The sequence below is a fragment of the Sapajus apella genome, unplaced genomic scaffold (assembly GCF_009761245.1).
Source record: "Sapajus apella isolate SASKATOON/1434 unplaced genomic scaffold, GSC_monkey_1.0 scaffold116, whole genome shotgun sequence".
In the NCBI taxonomy this organism is placed as follows: Eukaryota; Metazoa; Chordata; class Mammalia; order Primates; family Cebidae; genus Sapajus; species Sapajus apella.
This window is the reverse complement of record NW_022437056.1, coordinates 5,386,584-5,404,952: the sequence shown is the minus strand read 5'-3', so window position 1 is coordinate 5,404,952 and position 18,369 is coordinate 5,386,584. Positions and strand designations below refer to the sequence as shown.

Sequence of the window (18,369 nt, the reverse complement as noted above, 5' to 3'; positions counted from 1 at the left end):
TAAGGCTTAAATTTGAATCCTTATCCATCACCTTACGATGAGAACTTGGGCAAAACACCCAACTTCTTCATACCTATTTCTTTGCCTGCAAAATGAGTGTAATAATCATAACTGCTCCTCCTAGGGTTGTAGTGAAATAAGTGAAACCATGTAAACTACTTCATACAACACCTAGAACATAGTAACCATCTAAAATATGTTACACTGTCATTATTATTATCCAATGAAATGGAATTTTTTATTGAAAACCATGTAAAATGATTAATGGATAGAGAGATAGCTAGTCTATCTCTCCCCGCAATAAGTCTTTGATTACATAGATGTACAGCTATAAAGAATTTCAATTTGAATAAGATTACATATACAGTTTACACTGTATATGTAAACTTATGTGGTCAACTTACATAATCTCTTGAGCTTCTAAATGTATTTTTATGCCAACAAAATATATTACCAGTTAATCATAAGGTTTCTGCTGTAAAATATGCAAAAACTATAGTCTTTTTCTACCCAGTTTAAAACATTTCATTGAATAGTAAAATTATTATGCCCTTCTGAAATAAGATCAAAATAGCAAATAGCTACTTACCCAATAATCAATAAAAACACAATTATCATGCAATATTTAAATGGAACCTAACAGATGACAAAGTTCTTTTCTTCCTTTTGCTTTCTTTAGCAAAGCCTTTTTCATATGCTTTCAAAATAGCACGTCACACGCAAAACTGTTATGACTAGGTGTTTGGACCATCATGGCTCACTGCTCTCTCATTGTTCTTACCATGTCTAGTGAATAAACTGGCTGACTGCATTCAATGAGACACATGGCTGTTTCCATAGTAATCATAATGATAAGAACCCTGGTTCTTCAAACTCCAGCACTGCAAGAAACAACAATGGCTTTTTCCTTGCCGGCCCTTTTATTTTGTACATGACAAACAAAACCCAGAAAGTCACTAAATCATCAGGGTCTCCATGGTCAGGCCAACCTATGTAATGGAAATGAGTGATGGAAGACTCTATCATTTTTCTCTTGGTTAAACAGCAGTGTGATCTTCCTGAAGATAAAGGTAGTGCTTCCTTCTTCTGAATGGCAGATGGCTTGCATCCGTAGGATGAACTTCCTGTGGGTTTTGGCCAACATTGGTGTCATTTAACCCTGCCACATTCAACTTATGTGGTCAACATAACAACCATGGAGGAACCTTATTCCCAGGTCATCTGCCAAAAATCTATTCAAGTAAGTGGTAATGCCCCTTGACAAGCACTGTTCTGATTTATAATGCGGGGATTGCACTGATGTAGTCTTCATTACCTTTTAAAATAACCCATGTAACATAAGGCAAATTGTCTCTGTATTTTTGAAAAGATTCCAAGGTAATCTGGCAGCAGATATTGTCATTCCAAGTTTTTTCTGATACGTTGATCAAACTGTGTCAAGACTGCTCCAGTGATAAGCCCTCGGCTAGCTGGATCATGACTCCCACAGGAAGTGATCATGCTGATGGACACTATCTAGTGGGGCTTTCTCCAGAATGTACTGGAAGTCTGCCTCATTTTCTAGCATTTCTTCCACTACTTCATCTGTGGCATTAGGTAGAACTAGAAGCATGAGTTCCCCAGAATGTCACTCACAGTTAGGTTTAATAAGCAGGACAACCCAGTCATGGGTGTGTTCTGTAATGTCCCAACCACTGATCAATACAACTTGGTCTTCTCTTCATTCACTTGAGGGTCACAGAGGTAAAAGGTGTTCCTGGTGCTTCTCAGGACATGATCACAGACATCTTCTGATCATATCCCCCTTTGTACTGACTCCAAGCTTGCCACTTTCATCAGGTTCACTCTGATTAGAACAAGATTATCATGCAGAATATCACCATTAGGAGTAGACTTTTTAAGAGAAGATGGAACATCAATGTTTCATCACTATGATCTTCCAGATCTTGCTGGAAATGTAAATAATGAATTTGGTTCCAACTGTTTTTCTTAGATTGTTTGGGTGGTAAAGCCAGAGCCTGTCCATCTCCAGGGGTCTCTTGTAATGGTGATGATTCCAGAATGATGCTATTAGCTTGTGCCGATAACAGTGATCTCTGATTGACAAATACTTTGGAGGAAATGTGAACCACATGGTCCACCAAATGACCAACTGAAGATGGTCATAACCAGGTTCCCTCTTGTGTGAATGCAGAATTTTAATGATTAAGAATTCCTGTTCTAGGTGGAAACTGTGATGGAAGACTTTGTGTTTCTATCCTTTTCACCAGATGTTGAATTCCTGCTTACTACTTCCCAATGCATTCATTTCCAAGTCAGTGGCTTACCTGAGGATCCTACAAGTAGTCTGTCTGCCTTTTCTTTGCCATACTGAACTAACTGAACTTCAGTTCTCCCATGGTGCACTAGGAATTTTGAACCAAATATAAAATGGTGTGCAAAAAAATTCTTTCTAGTGGGAAGTGGTCTGCCCAAACAGAAGAATATGTGATGTTCTACACTTGCTTTCCACAAACGTTTACATGCTCTATAAGTCACCATATTAAATCCTGATAATCTTTCTCTAGATTTATGCAAGTCATTTTCAGAGTTGAACAAAAAACTGTTTGCACATAAAACAAATTTTAACAGTCTTCAACCCTGGAAAGGTACTCATTCATAACCTGTTATAAATCAGAATTCCTCCTGACATCATTCCAATCATAATTTCATTGTTACTTTGATCCCTCGCATAGAGGAATTCAACTCCACAGAGTTCTAAGGTACTTGCTGTGTTTAGGTAATTAACTTCTGCTTCTCAAGGACATAAACACGTATGTTGCTGATGTAATTTTACAATTTCTTTTTCAAAAGTTTGAGGATGATCAGGAACGAAAGAATAACCTGATAGGTGGCCTACGAAGTTCTCTGACTGTAGTCTCCAAGGTTAGCCTGAACAGCAAATGAAGCTAAAAGGGCAGCACTAACCTAAAGACAGGGCAATCTTCCAGTAAGAATGTCCTGTTAAATTTGCAAAAAATACTAGTACTGGGCTAACCATGGAATCATCAGCCACCTGTAAATTAACAGTCTTGTTCAGTAAAATCAGGATGCTTGCAGACTACATCTAACAGAACTTGCCACAGCTCATGTTTATTCACACTGAAAGCTTACACAGTGTTTTCCAGAAGGATGTTACCAACCACCTCTGTAGGCTGTCTGTCTCAGGCCAACTCTGTGCTCATACATTGCAGGCTGTAGGCTCTGCCAGCAGGAAATTGGAAATGTGAGGTCATGACTGTATACACAAGGTCTTCACATCACAGCTGCATCCTCTCAGCTGAAGAAAAAAAGCATCAAAGCCAGGCAGTAATGGGGAACAGCATGTATGCTCTACATACGTGCTGGGGTTGCATGCGTGCAACCACGTCACACCGTGGAGCTGGCACACTGTGGAGATGCAATGGCCTGGGCCACCCAGGAGGGCCATCAAGTTCTTCTCATACACTCGGCATGTATGTGTCTCTTGGTACTGCCCTCATTTTATATCCCATTTGTCTTTTGGTATTGCTCTCATTTTACAGGGTGTGTTTTTTCTATGATGTACCAGTCACTGAGCTAGGCAGTTTCACATATTACCTCATTTTGCCTTCAAAACTACATGGCAAAAAGTATTTTATGTAAGGATGAGAATCTTGAGATTAAGAAGTTGACACTTGCTCCAGATGACATACAGAATGACAGAGAAATAGGAATTACACCCAGGTTTCTCACTCCAAGATCCCCAAATCTTTTGACTGTGACAAAACTATTCTCTGCAAAAATTTCAAATAAAAAATGTCAAGTGAGAAGGCTTCTCATATATTAGAAGCTTATGTAATTTTTTTCACTGTTTATATCAACCACAGAATTATAAGGAACCCGTTAAAAAAGTAAAAACCACCAAAAAAAAATTTCCTACATAAATACGAATTAAGACCAGAAGCAACGCAATACATAAGTGCATCAGGAGCTGGCATTCACTGTATTACATGCAACTTTCAGGTGAAGCACCTGCTTATCTATGCAACAGCCCCCACCCAGTTAATCATTTGGACATAGTTGTATTCCTCCTTTATTTCCTCAGTTCTTTGTTAATGTCTTTAATTTGGGAACTATCTCAATATACATTCAAGTTTTCTTTTAAGTGACATCTTTTGGCACTGCTAAATTATGTGTTACTTTAGGGTAGATTAGCATCTATTAACACTATGTGGTCAGCACTTAGTACATGGCTGGGACTTAATACGACTCTCCTGTCCAGGTATCATCACCCTCAATTCTTTCTGCCCCTGTAATTCTCATGCCAAGATGGAGCGCAGTAAAGCTGTCGTCCAAATATTACTTACACTTATACACATATACAGTACTCTAAAATCTCCAAGCAACACATTCTTATTTGAGGTTTTCATTTCTGGTGCCTACAGAGAAATAGAAGAAACAATATAAAACCTTGGAGAATTGCATAGGTTCAAAAATTACAAAAAGTACCGGTTTTTATTCACAAGTAAACCAAGGTTTCTCTGTACTGCTGGCTGTTTGAGAGTTTGTCTTATAACTTCTCTGGCCTTGCTCATTCTGCCTTACTCTTGAGGGTAGAGTCAATGTTTCTTCCTCCATCTTTTTAGGGAAACAATGAATTGGACTCACTAGACCTGTGTACCCTGTTAGATCAAAACTTATCAACTAGTAATGCCATTCGGAATTTCCATCCCTTAAAAGTGAGATTCATTCACATTTCCATAGAAATACAGACTAGAATCCCCTAGAGTACTCCATTTTTTTTTCTTTTGAGATAGGGTCTCACTCTGTCACCCAGGTTGGAGCCTCCGTCTCCCATGTTCAAGCAATTCTCCCACCTCAGCCTCCGAATTAGCTGGGACTACAGGCACAAAACACCATGCCCACCAAATTTTTGTTTTTGGTAGAGATAGGGTTTCACAATTGTTGGCCAAGCTGGTCTTGAATGCCTGACCTCAAGCGATCCACCCACCTTGGCTTCCCAGAGTGCTGGGATTACAAGTGTGAGCCACACCATGCCCAGACTACTCTGCCATTTTTGTTAAAAGAAAAAGTAAAATCAAGTCATTCTCCCTTTACTGCCATCTTCAAGAGGTTACAATATTGCAGAGGGGATGATACATACATTAAAATATGCTAATGTTATGTTAGTATGCTATATGTTAATATTACATAAAAGTTACCCTGACATTGAGATGGGGTGAAAGCACGACAGATGGAGAAAAGCTGGGCTTGAGTTGGAATTCCAGAGAGGAGCAGTCCAATGTGGGGAGGGAAAACCTAGACTAGAAGGAAACTAAGGAATGGAATAGTTAACCAGGGCAGGACTTAGAGAGCCTTGAATGCCATGCTTCAAACACTTCATGTTTATTATGTTATTAATTGAAAACCTCTTTTCCCTAAACATCCATGTTCAAAGCAAAAATTCAAAGTAGTTCTTATAGGCTTCTCCACTAACCCAAGCAAAGAGTTACTTTAAAAAGTTACTTTATCTCTGTACAGCAAAGCTAATAAACATGCTCTAATTTCAGTATTATCCTATATTGTAATTGTCAGTTCATGTCTCTCCTAGATGAATACCTTGAGAAATAGGGATCTCACTTCAATCAATACAATCAGTGTCAGACAAAGCATCTTTAGAAAATGAATGCTTGAAACCCAACTGTCTTGTGCTAAATCCTGGAGACTACAGATATGAATCATGGGTACTCCCTTTTCCTCCTCTGTAAAAGAGGAAGAATGGTGCCTACCTTGCAAAGACGAAATTATTTACATAATAGAACCATACTTGCACACAGCAGCACTCACTAAATGCAACTGTGTTACTAACCCACCATCTTCTTTTTCCTCCATGTTCAATCACAAAGCCCTATCAGCTAAAATAGATCTGGAATTCTTTTCAGTCTCAACGTCCACTCTTTCTATTCCCCTAACCATCATGTCTCACCTGGATGACATTACCTTCCAAGCTTGATCTTTTACAGAGCTCCACACAAATGTCATTTGCTCAGGAAGATTTTCCAACCCCTACCTCTAACCCACCAGGCTAAACAACCTGGCATGGCACAGTAAATTTTAATTTTCTTGGTATTGTTTGTCTTCCCACACTAGAATGTGACCTCCATAATGGCAAGTACACTGTCTATCAAACACTGTATCTCTTAGTACCCAGCACAGCACCTGGAACAATGTGCACATGGGAATATCACAGGGACTAAGGGAGTAATACTAGGTTCTAGAGATCCCTTACTGAAGTTATTACTTAGCATTGAATTGTCCAAACTACTAATGTCAACCTCTAGTTAAAGAAGCCATAACAAAATGAGAAAAGAGTAAAGGAAAAATTAACTTCTGATTTCACTTAAGAAGCGTCAGCTCCACAAAATTAGACAAATTTACCAAAAAGGGAAAGTAAACTAGGTATATACGGAGTGCTGTTTTCCCTTACCTTCCATCATAATGGCACAGAGGTATCCCCAAAGGTACATGGGTATATTTCATGCTACTGTACTAAAAAAACTCATCTAAGAAGTTCATTTAACTGAAGGATCTTATCACAACTCAAACACTTACTTAAATGCTCTTGGAAGAAATCTAAAGTTACACATCAAACTTTGGTACACACCTGGGAAAGGTGTACGCAGTGTAGGAGTAGGGGAAACTTTAACTTTCTCAAAATATTGTGGCTTTATTTTGTATGTATATTTATAATTGCATCTGTATATAATTGCATGTATATATTGTATCTGTGATTTTAAAATAGAAAAATAAGGCATTAAAAACCTATACACAAATGCAACCTGAAATAACTGGTTTGTTCACAGAGGTTTATATTTATAAAGTATAAAAATAGAGTTCTAATTGCATTTCTTTAGGATTTTCCTATACATCTAGTATAGGATTTTCCTATACATCTAGTAAGTTAACCCACTCTTTAACCAGAATTTAATTGTGTTAGACTGAAATTGTATTTGACTGGGAAATGATTAATTTCCTATAGTAAAAGTTTTTATTATTCTGCTTAAACAAGAAAATACAGAGGCACACCCAAACCTACACAGTCCTATCACTCTCAGCTAAAGTGAAGGAAGTAATTTAAGATCTATTTAAGGTCTTCATCGAATGACGAATAAGCAGAGAAGAGTAAAATTAAGGATGCAAGCTACAATTTGTATTCTCTTTAGGACTACAGATATTAGAGAAGACACTGGGCAACATTATGGCAGAAATGCAGAAAGAATATAGACGTGTCATAAAGGGGAATAGTAGACTAGATGACTTGTAAGGTCCCCTCTCCAATTCTAAATAAGCATGTTTCATTCTAATGAATGGCTCCTTTTACAGCAAGATTCAAAATACAAATTTAACTCATCAAGAGCTTAGGACTAGTTTGATGAGCAGTGCTACAAAAAGAAAGATCCAGTTATAAATGGTCTCTAAAAGCCTTGACTGTTTTTGAGGAAATTGGAACAATTTTCACTTAAAAGCATGAATCGGCTGAGCATCAAGGTATAAATCGGTGAATCAAGGACAGATCACTTGAGCCCAGGAGTTTGAAACCAGCCTGGGCAACATGGAAGAATCTTATCTCTACCAAAAAGAAAAAAACAAAAATTAACTCAGCATGGTGCTGGGCACCTGTAGGGAGGTGAAAGGGGTCTGAAGCGGGAGGACCACTTGAGCCCAGACACAGAGGCTGCAGTGAGTGGGGACTGCACCACTACACTCCAGTTTGGGCAACAGTGTGAGACTCTGCTTCAAAAAAAAGTATGAATCCTTAGACAAGTTAAGAGCATATTATAGAAATGTCAAAATCTTAAATTCTTTATCTTCTTTCTTGTGTTTTTCAAACTATTTTACAAAGCAGGTCAACTGAAAACCTAAGTTTATTTTAAACTTAAGACTGTGCATCTTATTGTTATATTACACTAGCCTTTTGGGAGGGGGAGATTAGCAGTCAGAGTCATGTAATGTAAAATATATTCTGAAGTGAACTCCAAGTGTTACCAACTAATTTAAACAAGATAAATTGGTAATTAAAATATTAATTAGGGGCAGGGCATGGTGGCTCACATCTGTAAGCCCAGCACTTACTGGTTAAGGCAGAAGGATCACCTGAGTCCAGGAATTCAAGACCAGCCTGGGCAACACAGCAAGACCCCATCCATCTCTACAAAAACTTTTAAAATTTAGCTAGAAATAATGGCATGCCAACTGCTTGGGAGGATCACTTGAACCCAGGCATTGAAGCCTGCAATGAGCCATGATGGTCTCACTGCCCAGAAGACCATGACTCAAAAAACCCCAAACCCCAAATTATTCTGTGTTGATAATTTTTTAGCCTACAAATTTCAATGATCAGTCTTCAGTGTATTTCATAGAAATGGGGAAAAAGAATTTTTTTAGGGCCGGGCGCGGTGGCTCAAGCCTATAATCCCAGCACTTTGGGAGGCCGAGGCGGGTGAATCACGAGGTCAAGAGATCGAGACCATCCTGGTCAACATGGTGAAACCCCATCTCTACTAAAAATACAAAAAATTAGCTGGGCATGGTGGCACGTGCCTGTAATCCCAGCTACTCAGGAGGCTGAGGCAGGAGAATTGCCTGAACCCAGGAGGCGGAGGTTGCGGTGAGCCGAGATCGCGCCATTGCACTCCAGCCTGGGTAACAAGAGCGAAACTCTGTCTCAAAAAATAAATAAATAAATAAAAATTAAAAAAAAAAAAGAATTTTTTTAAAAAAAAAGAAGCAAAGAAAAAAGAATTCTGACATTTGAAGACATTCTTTTAACTTCTAACAGCTTCACAAAACATGCTAAAAAGATTTTTCATTATTTATCATAAATATTACAGTTATCGTTTATGCAGCTATCTCAACATTTAGGATATATCTAGACCCCGAGGATAGAATTCTCGGCTATAAACTAAGATAAATCTAGTTTCACTTCAACGCATGATGACAGAATTTAAGCTAACTTCATTCCTTTTTCATGAGTCCTACCCACTCCTCTGCCAGTACTCCAACTTTCCTTTTAATTTCCTGTAAGTTTTCCTCAAACTGCAGCTCAAGGATATACACATAGCCTCGTACTCTGAGTATCAAAGCATTCCATATTCAAGTTACTTCCTACCTACAGATAGGGCTTTTCAGTGGTAAACAAACTAAATACCAGTATATTCACCATATTACACATAATAGTTTTAGCTTAGAAGTTATATTACCTTTAATTTATAAAGATTTGTTATTTCCATATATATGATATATGTATATATATCATATACATATATGTATACCTATATATATCATATATATGTATATATGATATATATATGAAATGACAAGATATAATTCAGAACCAGTTAAGGATTAAAAGAATACCAAAATATGAATAAGTTGATTATTACACGGAATATAGACTGGTTCTGAAAATAAAAGTTAATCAAATGCTCTGTTTAAGGGATATGTGAAGGTTAATCTGTAAATAAGAAACTAAAAGATTATGGGAAAGAAAACTTATTACAGAACAAAAGCAGGTTCTCTGTTAAAGAAAGCAGAGACCAAAATGATTTCATATGTAAATACCGAAAGCAATAAGGCAAGTTAAACTAAGAAATAACTACAAAATACCAAATAGGTGGAACAATGGAGTTCATTATCGTGGTGGGTTAAATGGCAGCCCGTTTTAAAAATGTGTCCACATCCTAAGCCCTGTAACCTGTGAATGTTTTCTTATTTGGAAAAAGGATCTTTGTAGTTATAATGAAATTAAGAATCTTGAGATGAAGAGATCATCCTGGATTATCCAGGTGGACTTTAAACCCAATGACAAGCATCTTTCTAAGAGAAAGGGAGGGTGAAATGTGAGAGAGAAGAGGCCAGGGCCAGGATTGTGAGGCCAGGCTGAAGTGACCCTGGCCCCAAGCCAAGGAATGCTGCCAGTCAAGAGAAGCTGAAAGACACAAGGAATGGATTCCCCACTGGGGCCTCCAGAGGGAGTACAATTGAGCCTACACCTTGATTTCAAACTGTTGGCCTCCAGAGTCACGAGACAATACGTTTCTATTATTTTAAGCCACTTAGTTTGAGGTGATCTGTTTTGGCAGCACAGGAAAGTAACATAAGTGCTTGAATCAATGATCTGTGCTTGGCAGGTAAACCATAGCTTACCTAGTAAAGAGATTTAAGTTGATTTTCAAAAAGTCTCAAACTATTTGAAATACATAAAACTTAAAAAATGCTTATTACTCATTCTAAAGAAATAAATGGTGAAGAAAGTACCCAGTTGAGTTTCAGTACTAATGAGAGATTCTGAAAGGACCTAAAAGGATAAACAAGTTATAAAGAATAATGTTAGTAGGATTGACTGAAATATTTCTCTATCTCAGAGATACATATAAAGTAGTGAAATTAGGGAAAAAATGATATTTACCTAGACTCCAAGGAAAATCCAAGTAAACTTGTTGGAAGCAGGTTTACCTGCCAAGCACAGATCACAAATCTCATGGACCTACTATTTCTCTTTACCTAAAAAATTATATGCAAAAGAAAATATTCTGCAAGAACTACTATGAACCATTCATATTTTCAAACCTGTAGTTGAAAGGCATAAAAATGTCACTAAAAAAAAACTTTAATTTTAAAATGCCTCTTTGATGTATATAATAAACCTTCTTTTATTAAAAAACTTAGAACCTCTTAAATTACTAAAACTCCCTTCAGAAATGAGTTAATATTTTATACAGAACAAGAGAATCATCACTAGCTTTGCAAATGAAACCTGATTAAAAAAAAAATTCAAGGAAAAAAATTATAGTGGCAAAACAAGAAAAACAAGCTAAAAATTGTAATCAAAACATCTCAGTGACAAAGTCAATGGTAAAAAGTCATAGGTAAAAAATAAGATGACAGAATGTCACTATAACTCTTGTTCCTTTGGGTCTTACATTTGAAGATATTTATTCCTCTATTGATTTAATCTTGAAGGAAATAATCAAAAATATTGAAAGGTAGCACTGTGTATACAGGAAATCTGGATTACAGAAAAAGACCCTAACAAATTCAAAATACCCTTCTCTCTATTACTAAACAGAAAATAACTCTTTGCCCCGTCCAAACAATAAAAACAAAAATGTAGGAAGAAGAAACTCTTGGTTTTAAATTTGTATCAAATGTATTCATAACCTGAATTTGATGATTATTGGGCAATCAGTTCTAGGATTCCTAAAGAACTTCATCAAGGAATACACATTAAACAAAATTTTGAACTATATGTAAGGGCCCTCAGGCATCCTTTCACAAATGTGTGAAAATTAGTGCTGGATGCTAGTTCCTTTTATTTGAATAGAGAGAGGGGGGAAACATTAGATTAAATGTTTTAAAAATCACTTGCTGGAAAATCAAGAAGTAAATTGGAGTTATGCAATCAGCACTATATAAGGTAAAGTATGTAATTTCAGAAACACTAAGTTTTACAGTCATTTAAAAAAATAAGAAATTGCCAAACAAAACATCCTTCAATGGTATATTCTGCATCATACTGTGTGGGACACTCTATACTCTTTAAACAAAAATAACATAACCCAGCACAGGTAGAATTATTTTTTTAAGAGGAGAATGACTTTGTGCTCTGAGCTTATATCCCAGCCCAGGCCAGTTGTCATATGATGTAAAAGTAAAAACTTCATCATGATAATGATCATATATTTAGACAAACTTGGTGAAGTTATCATGTAAAGGGAAAAAAATAGCCTGAATTATTGAGATTTTTAAATGAGGCTCATTTTAAAATTCAATTACCCAGAAACCATGGTCTGGAACAGCATCTTTCTTTCCAAGGAGACAGGGATACTGATTTAAATGGAGGCCCTGGCCTCTCCTAATTCCTTCCCCGCCAACAACTTGCAACTGGGGACATCAAGGGTCCATCAGCAGTGCAGCTGCAAACTAAATATAGTAGCTGACTGACCACAGGGTAAAAACAGCTGCTCTAAGTGGGAAAAAAAAAAGACAAAATGACACCGTCCCATTTTCCCCATCCCACCCTAACCCTACCAAGAAAAGTAAAAGAGGACTAAGTGGACATCAGGAATAACCAAGAATGAAGCTGTTCTTTCAAAATGAAAAATAAAAGGAAAAGTCACATTTGTAATTTTTTATAACATTTCAAGTACCTACTGTTAAGAGGGCCTTCTACTTTTATGGTTTGTTTCTCAAATGTAATCTACGAATCCAAAACTACAAAGAAACAGTAGCAGAAAGAAAGTAATCAGGCAACAGATCACCGACACATTTAAGCTCAGTTAAAATTGGCAACAATTGTATCTAGTGAGGCTTCTACCGTAACAAATGTATTCATTTCCTCGTCCAGCTTTCACTTGTCCTGGGGGAAGAACACAAGACAGAATTGTACTTCCGTTTCAAGAGAAGGTCATTGTAAAAGCGCACTTCGGAGGGCAGACATCTCTACAGTCTGTTCCAACATGACCACCTCTTTGGACCAAAGGCCAGAAACTGCCAAACGCGTGTCCTATTTAAAACGTGCATCTGCACCCACTTTGCTAAACAGCATCAGACCCGGGCGAGGGGCGGGGAAAGGGGTGGCTGGTCCCACTTGTGGCCTCAGAACCACGCAGCCACCGCTTCCTAGAGAGCGATCTCCGCGGACCCACAGGAAGCAGGAGCAGAGAGAAGGCGGGGAGGCGGCACGTGCTCTCCTGGCTGGGTCCGCCGGGCAGGCCTGGCGACCCTCGCCACCTGGGGGGAGCGGAGGGGTCTGCTCCCCTGGGAGCTCGGATGAACGCCGAGGCCTGGGGGCGGGAGGCGGCTCACCTGGACCCCGGTGTAATTCTCGAAGAAGAAGAGCACCATGCTCTGGTAGACGCAGTAGAGCCGATCGTCCAGCGCCTGGTAGAAGCGGGAGGGCAGGAAGGCGGAGAGCAGCCGCCAGACCCCCCAAGCCAGCACGTAGGTGGGCGCTGTGCCCAGGAGCACGACGCTGGGCAGCAGGTAGCGCATGGAGTACGTGTGGAGCACCAGGGACAGCAGCATCTTCTCGGCTCCTCGGCAGCGGGCTCCGCCTGCGTTCCCCGCCCGCCGCCCGGGCCTGAGCCGCGGCCAGCAGGCGGCCAATCACCGCCCGGGCCCGGGCCGCCGCGCCCGCCACCCGCTCCCAGCCTCCGCCCCCAGCCGCATGGACTGCGCCGCCGCCGGGAACGGGGCGGGCGACTGCGGGGCTGGGTGCGCTGGTCGCGGCGGCGAGGCAAGGGCACCCGCGGCCCTCCGGGTCGACGGCTCAGAGGCGCTCACACCCCATGACCCTCACCCATAGCCACATCCCCCCTGCTGGGGGCGGGGCTCCGCGGCAATAACACGCCTTCTGATTGGTCTCCCGTTGCCATAGTTCCCCATCGGCGAAAATAACGCGTCTCCTCATTGGTTGGCTTGGCCAACAGTTGCCGCACAAATTGCCTACCGAGCACGCGGGCAGCCCGGCCCCGGCCGCTGCGCATGCTCCCCAGCTGTCCCTGCCGTAGACTGGCGGAGCTGGGTGAAGGGTTACGACCGGAGGAGGGTCCCGGTGCCTCCTGTTCTGCTCCCTCGGCCGGACGTGCTTTCCGGCGGGCTTCAGGGTCGCTGGAGCTGCCTGAAACGTGCATCTCCTGCCCACAGGCCCTTGGGCGCCGGGGAGCACACAATTAGAGCAGTGAGAAAGGGGTTGTCAGCGTTGTCAGAGTCCCAGGTTGTAAGCAGCTCGGGCTTCCCCATCTGCTCGCTGCCGGGCCTTAGCTCTGGGATGCCGCCGCCTCAGCTTCCCTTCTGCCTGCGCAGCAGCCCTTCCCGCCCGTTTCTCTCCACCAGATGTTTAAGAATTAGGATTGGTGTTTTGCCCATAACAGCAATGATGACCATTACAAGTTTATGCGTAGCTGAAGAACCATCCCACAAAGATATTTCCGTACTGTTTATTAGACCTTTCCAAAATTCACCCTTGCTTAATTTCTCCAGAGCCTGTTGGACTTGTTTCTGATTTTTTTTTTTTTTTTAATAAGGAGCCTCATTTTTTTCTGTAATAAAGTACTTGAGTGTACATGTAGAACCCATAAAATACATACTTTTGTAGCCTTCACTAAAAGCTAGGAAGGGTAGGTAGCTGTTTTATTGATGTTAAAGCAGATTCACAGGCTTTCTGGGTACTCCCCTTTGGCTGCAGTAAAACTGGTTTAATACGTAACACTTTTCAAGGATAGTTGTACTTTAAAAGAATGCCAAATGCTTTACCTTAAATACATATATATATTTCCTGCCTAATGGAAGCCCGTGCTACCTTTAGGCAGAACAGCATTTCAGTGGAAAGTTTTAAGCGGGGCCAGGATGGTTACTTTCTTTATATATGATTAACATCAAGTAACATCATTGGTAGATGGTGACCTTTGGGGATAAAGCCAGGTGAACAGAGATCTCTCAAGTAACAAGTATTTGAGGGCCAGCAGGAAGCATTACACAGTAGAAAGAGCTTCTCCCCCTTTCTGTGGCTGTCATTGCCCTGCATTGTAAGAACTAGGTTTAGTACTGGAGGGGGAAAGTCATGGGTGTGGACAATGTTCATGCTTTCTTTAACTGAGACCAGACATTCCCTATGCTAGAACAATGTGTGAAAAGATAAAGCAGGTTCTGTGCTCACATTGGGATCGCCATGTATACAGTCAATAAATACATGTTTCTGTGTAAATTTGTTACTGTGAATTACCCCAGATTACTGTTAGTCACCAAGTTGTAAACTTTTGTGCAATGTTTGGCATGGAAACATGGAACTTAACTTTCTCGTGTTCCCTTTTTATCTTCAAACCCAGCTCCTGACTTTATCAATTATTCTCTGTGCTGCTCACATTCCTCTCTTCCTTTGAACAGTCACAGATCCACCCTCCCTTTCTGCCACGACCCGGCTCTATTTCTCTGTCTTTTTTTTTTTTTTCCTTCCTTCCTTTTCCATGCAAACCTCTTGAAAATCAGTCCACACCCTCTGCCTCCTTACCTTGTACTTTGGTTGAGCCCTTGCAGTCTGATGACCTTTTCCACCCGTCTGCCGGAATGATGCTTCTTTCAGAGCACGGCTGACTTCCTCCTCTGTATACCCTGCTGGGCACCAGTGGAACAGTGAAAAGCAGATTCTATGTGTTCCTGGTACAACATTTAACGAGTTACCTGTGGGATGAAAAGGGGACATTCGTGGTTCTATGGGAGCATATATCAAAGCAATCTAATTTAGTATGGCGACAAGGAGGACTTTTCAGGTAAAATGATATTTAAGGTGATGCTTGAGGGAGTTAGTGGGCCCTCCAAGGGAGAATGGCACATTTGAATGCCTGAAGCTGAGAGAACATCGTATTCTCATGCATAGCACTGGAGTGGGCCATAATAGTCTTTTTAAGATTTGTTGAGATGCTGCCTGAAAGAATGCTGTGTATTCCTATCACACATACTTAAATTGATAATTAAATGTTTTCATCATCTGGGCATTGTGGCCCTTACCTGTAATTCCAGCACTTTGGAAGGTCAAGGAGGAAGGATTGCTTGAGCGATTTGTAGAGTGAGACTTCCATCTCTACAAGAAATTCTTTTTTTATTAGCTGGGTGTGGTTGTGCACACCTGTAGCCCCACCTGCTCAGGAGGCCGAGTTGGGAGGACTGGTTGATCCCAGGAGTTCAAAGCTGCTGGGAGCTGTGATGGCACCGCTGCACATCAGCCTGGGCAAAAGAAAAAGACCCTGTCAAAACAACAACAACAACAACAAAATGCACAGGCTTTTCATTATAAATATAAATAATCACAAAAAGAAGGAAGTTCTGATGAGTTTTGAATGATGTTGTAAAAATAAAGTGATTACAGAAAAATTTTAAATATATGCAGTGAGTTATAAATACCATAACGATTTAATACCCACCGCATCATTCATCTCAAAGCTACTTAAGCCATTGACCAGTTGAAAACTTTGCATCAATCATTTTTTTCCCTGAAAATCTTTTTATTTCACTTCTGCCACAGGATTCTACCTTAACTGAATATGCTTTATCCCTTAAAGTCTTTTATTGAGCGGACTGTATCATCAGGGTTCTAAGAAGCAAATTTTCTTCTGGATTGAACTGTTGCTATTATTAACAATATGCACTTTAATCAATGTATTTCATAAAATCTGATAAGGAATTGTAGGCAAAAAAGGTTTTACTAGAAATGCAACTCTTAGTGGTGCCTTAACTAAATTTTCTCTGTTGGTATCCTCGGGGTTATGCCTTTCTACCTCAGCAGGGCAGCACCACGTCATAAGATTTGGGATGTGCCAGGTGGCAGAGGAGTCATTGTGAAATGCCAGGTGGGTCTGGACTCCAGGAGTCCTCAGGCAGATCAGTTTTAGAAGAGTTGAGTTCTGAAAATTGAATCCCTTAAAACTGTTCATGACCGCATGTGTCTGCATTCTCAGGGATACCCATGCCTCCACTGGAAGATTGTTTTTACAAAAGTAATTGTGGTAAGGAAAGAGACAAGGATGGTAGGAATTGAGTCTGGAAAGGTAGGCAAGAACCAGAACACAGCAGGGTCTTGGGAGACACATAAAGCTTTTAAGAGTTTATCCCAAAGGACAGGGAAGCTACTGAGATTTTAAGGAGAGGAGTGCCCTGCTTATATTTGACAGCTTTAAGTTGTTCAAGCATTGTGGAGAGTACATTTAAACAGTTTGGAGACATAGCTAGGCTCCCAGGTAGAAAGGATGACAGTAGCTTAGCCTTTGATGGTGACCATGTATAGAGAGAAAAATTAATCCATCATGTAAGCCTTCTCGGAGGGAAATTTGACAGTATGTTCTAAGAATGGACAGTGATGTGGTTTGGATCTGTGTCCCTACCCAAATCTCATTTTCAGTTGTAACCCCCAATGTTGGAGGTGGGGCCTGGGGCAAGGCGATTGGATCATGGGGGCAGTTCTCTCATAGATAGTTATCACCATCCCTTTTGGCACTGTCCTCAGGATAGTGAGTGATTCTCACGAGATCTGGTGATTTAAAACCGTGTAGCACCTCCCCCGTCACTTTTGTTCCTGCTTTCCCTTCTTTCCACCATGACTGTAAGTCTCCTGAGGCCTCCCCAGAAGTTGAGCAGATGCCAGCACCATGCTTCCTATATAGCCTGCTGAACCATGAGCCAGTTAAACCGCTTTTCTTTATAAATTACCCAGTCTCAGATATTTCTTTATAGCAATGCAAGAACAGCCTAATACAGATACCCTTAATTAGTCAATCTACTTAAGTGGACATCAGTAGCAGAATGGTACTGTGAATACACAGTACTGATATGTGAAATGGTATGCAGCAGTTGCACAGGAATAAATAGCCCTAAATACATAGTCATGGAAAGATCTCCAAGACACTTGGTGACAAAGCAAGTTGCAGGATAATGCATGCACATGATCTTAATTCTGTACAAACTAAAATTATATTTCTAAATGCAAATGTCTAGAAAGTATTTGGGAAGATACACTGATGACAGCAATTATCTTTTGGGAAGAAGAGTAAGATCACATGAAGGTCAACTGGACTTTCTGTATTGTATCAGGTTTTTACAAGGAAATACTGACTTAGCAGACTCAGTGCCTTTTAGACACCCCACATCACACTGGGTGTCAGAGACCATGACCTTGAGCAGAAAAGGCCCAAAGGTGATCCTTATGATCTGAGTTGGGGGGAATGGGGAGTGAGGTTTACTTATTACACAGGCTATTAAAAATGAATACAAAAAAAAAAAAAAAAAAACCAAGGTTGACCTTTTGTACAAAACAGCTACCAGATGTGATCCACAGGAGTTAGTTGACTGGTGGTGATAGGAAGAGGAAGAAAGGAATAAAGAAGGCTTTCAGGTTTCATGCTTGACTAATGGGCAGAATTTGGTTTCACCCACTGATGGTATGGCAACAAGTTTTATAGGATATGGAACTTACTTCTACAAAATTAGATTTGAATATGGATATTTAGAGTGAGAAATCAGAAATTTTTCAAAGTTAACATACCACTGTTTAAAGCTCAATGTGTTGAAATTTTCTTTTTGGAGGTCTCATTAATTCTTATTACCTGTTCATGAATCAGGTATCATCTCATTCATAAAATAGAGCAAGCTCCCTGAGCTGAGCAGAGGATGTGGGCTTTGTAAGCTGAAGAGGGCTAAAGAAGCAGTAACAGAACAAAAAGCAGATTGGTCATTTCGAAGTTACTCTCCTTATATGGTTAAGACTTCTTTATCATGCCAACTCAGGTAAGTTGAATCCTGCCCTGGTTGCTGTAAGTC

At 40.2% G+C, this 18,369-nt stretch overlaps 1 protein-coding gene and 1 pseudogene across 3 annotated transcripts in view; both read right to left on the bottom strand.

Annotated features, from left to right (window-relative positions):
• AGPAT5 (1-acylglycerol-3-phosphate O-acyltransferase 5) overlaps positions 1–15,277 on the bottom strand; it is a 62,564-nt gene extending 47,287 nt beyond the window's left edge. The window contains exons 1-2 of one of the 3 annotated variants that reach the window (XM_032260313.1): positions 12,868–13,137; positions 4,368–4,439 (exon numbers count right to left, since the gene is read on the bottom strand). In XM_032260313.1, the coding sequence (XP_032116204.1) occupies positions 4,368–4,439; positions 12,868–13,086 (291 nt within the window). In that variant the 5' untranslated portion in view covers positions 13,087–13,137. Of the gene's footprint in view, positions 1–4,367; positions 4,440–12,867; positions 13,398–15,070 lie in introns of those variants that run through there. The other 2 variants (XM_032260315.1, XM_032260314.1) reach the window with 2 other exon arrangements.
• LOC116538052 lies at positions 388–12,889 on the bottom strand (annotated as a pseudogene).
• Positions 15,278–18,369: the final 3,092 nt, after the last annotated feature.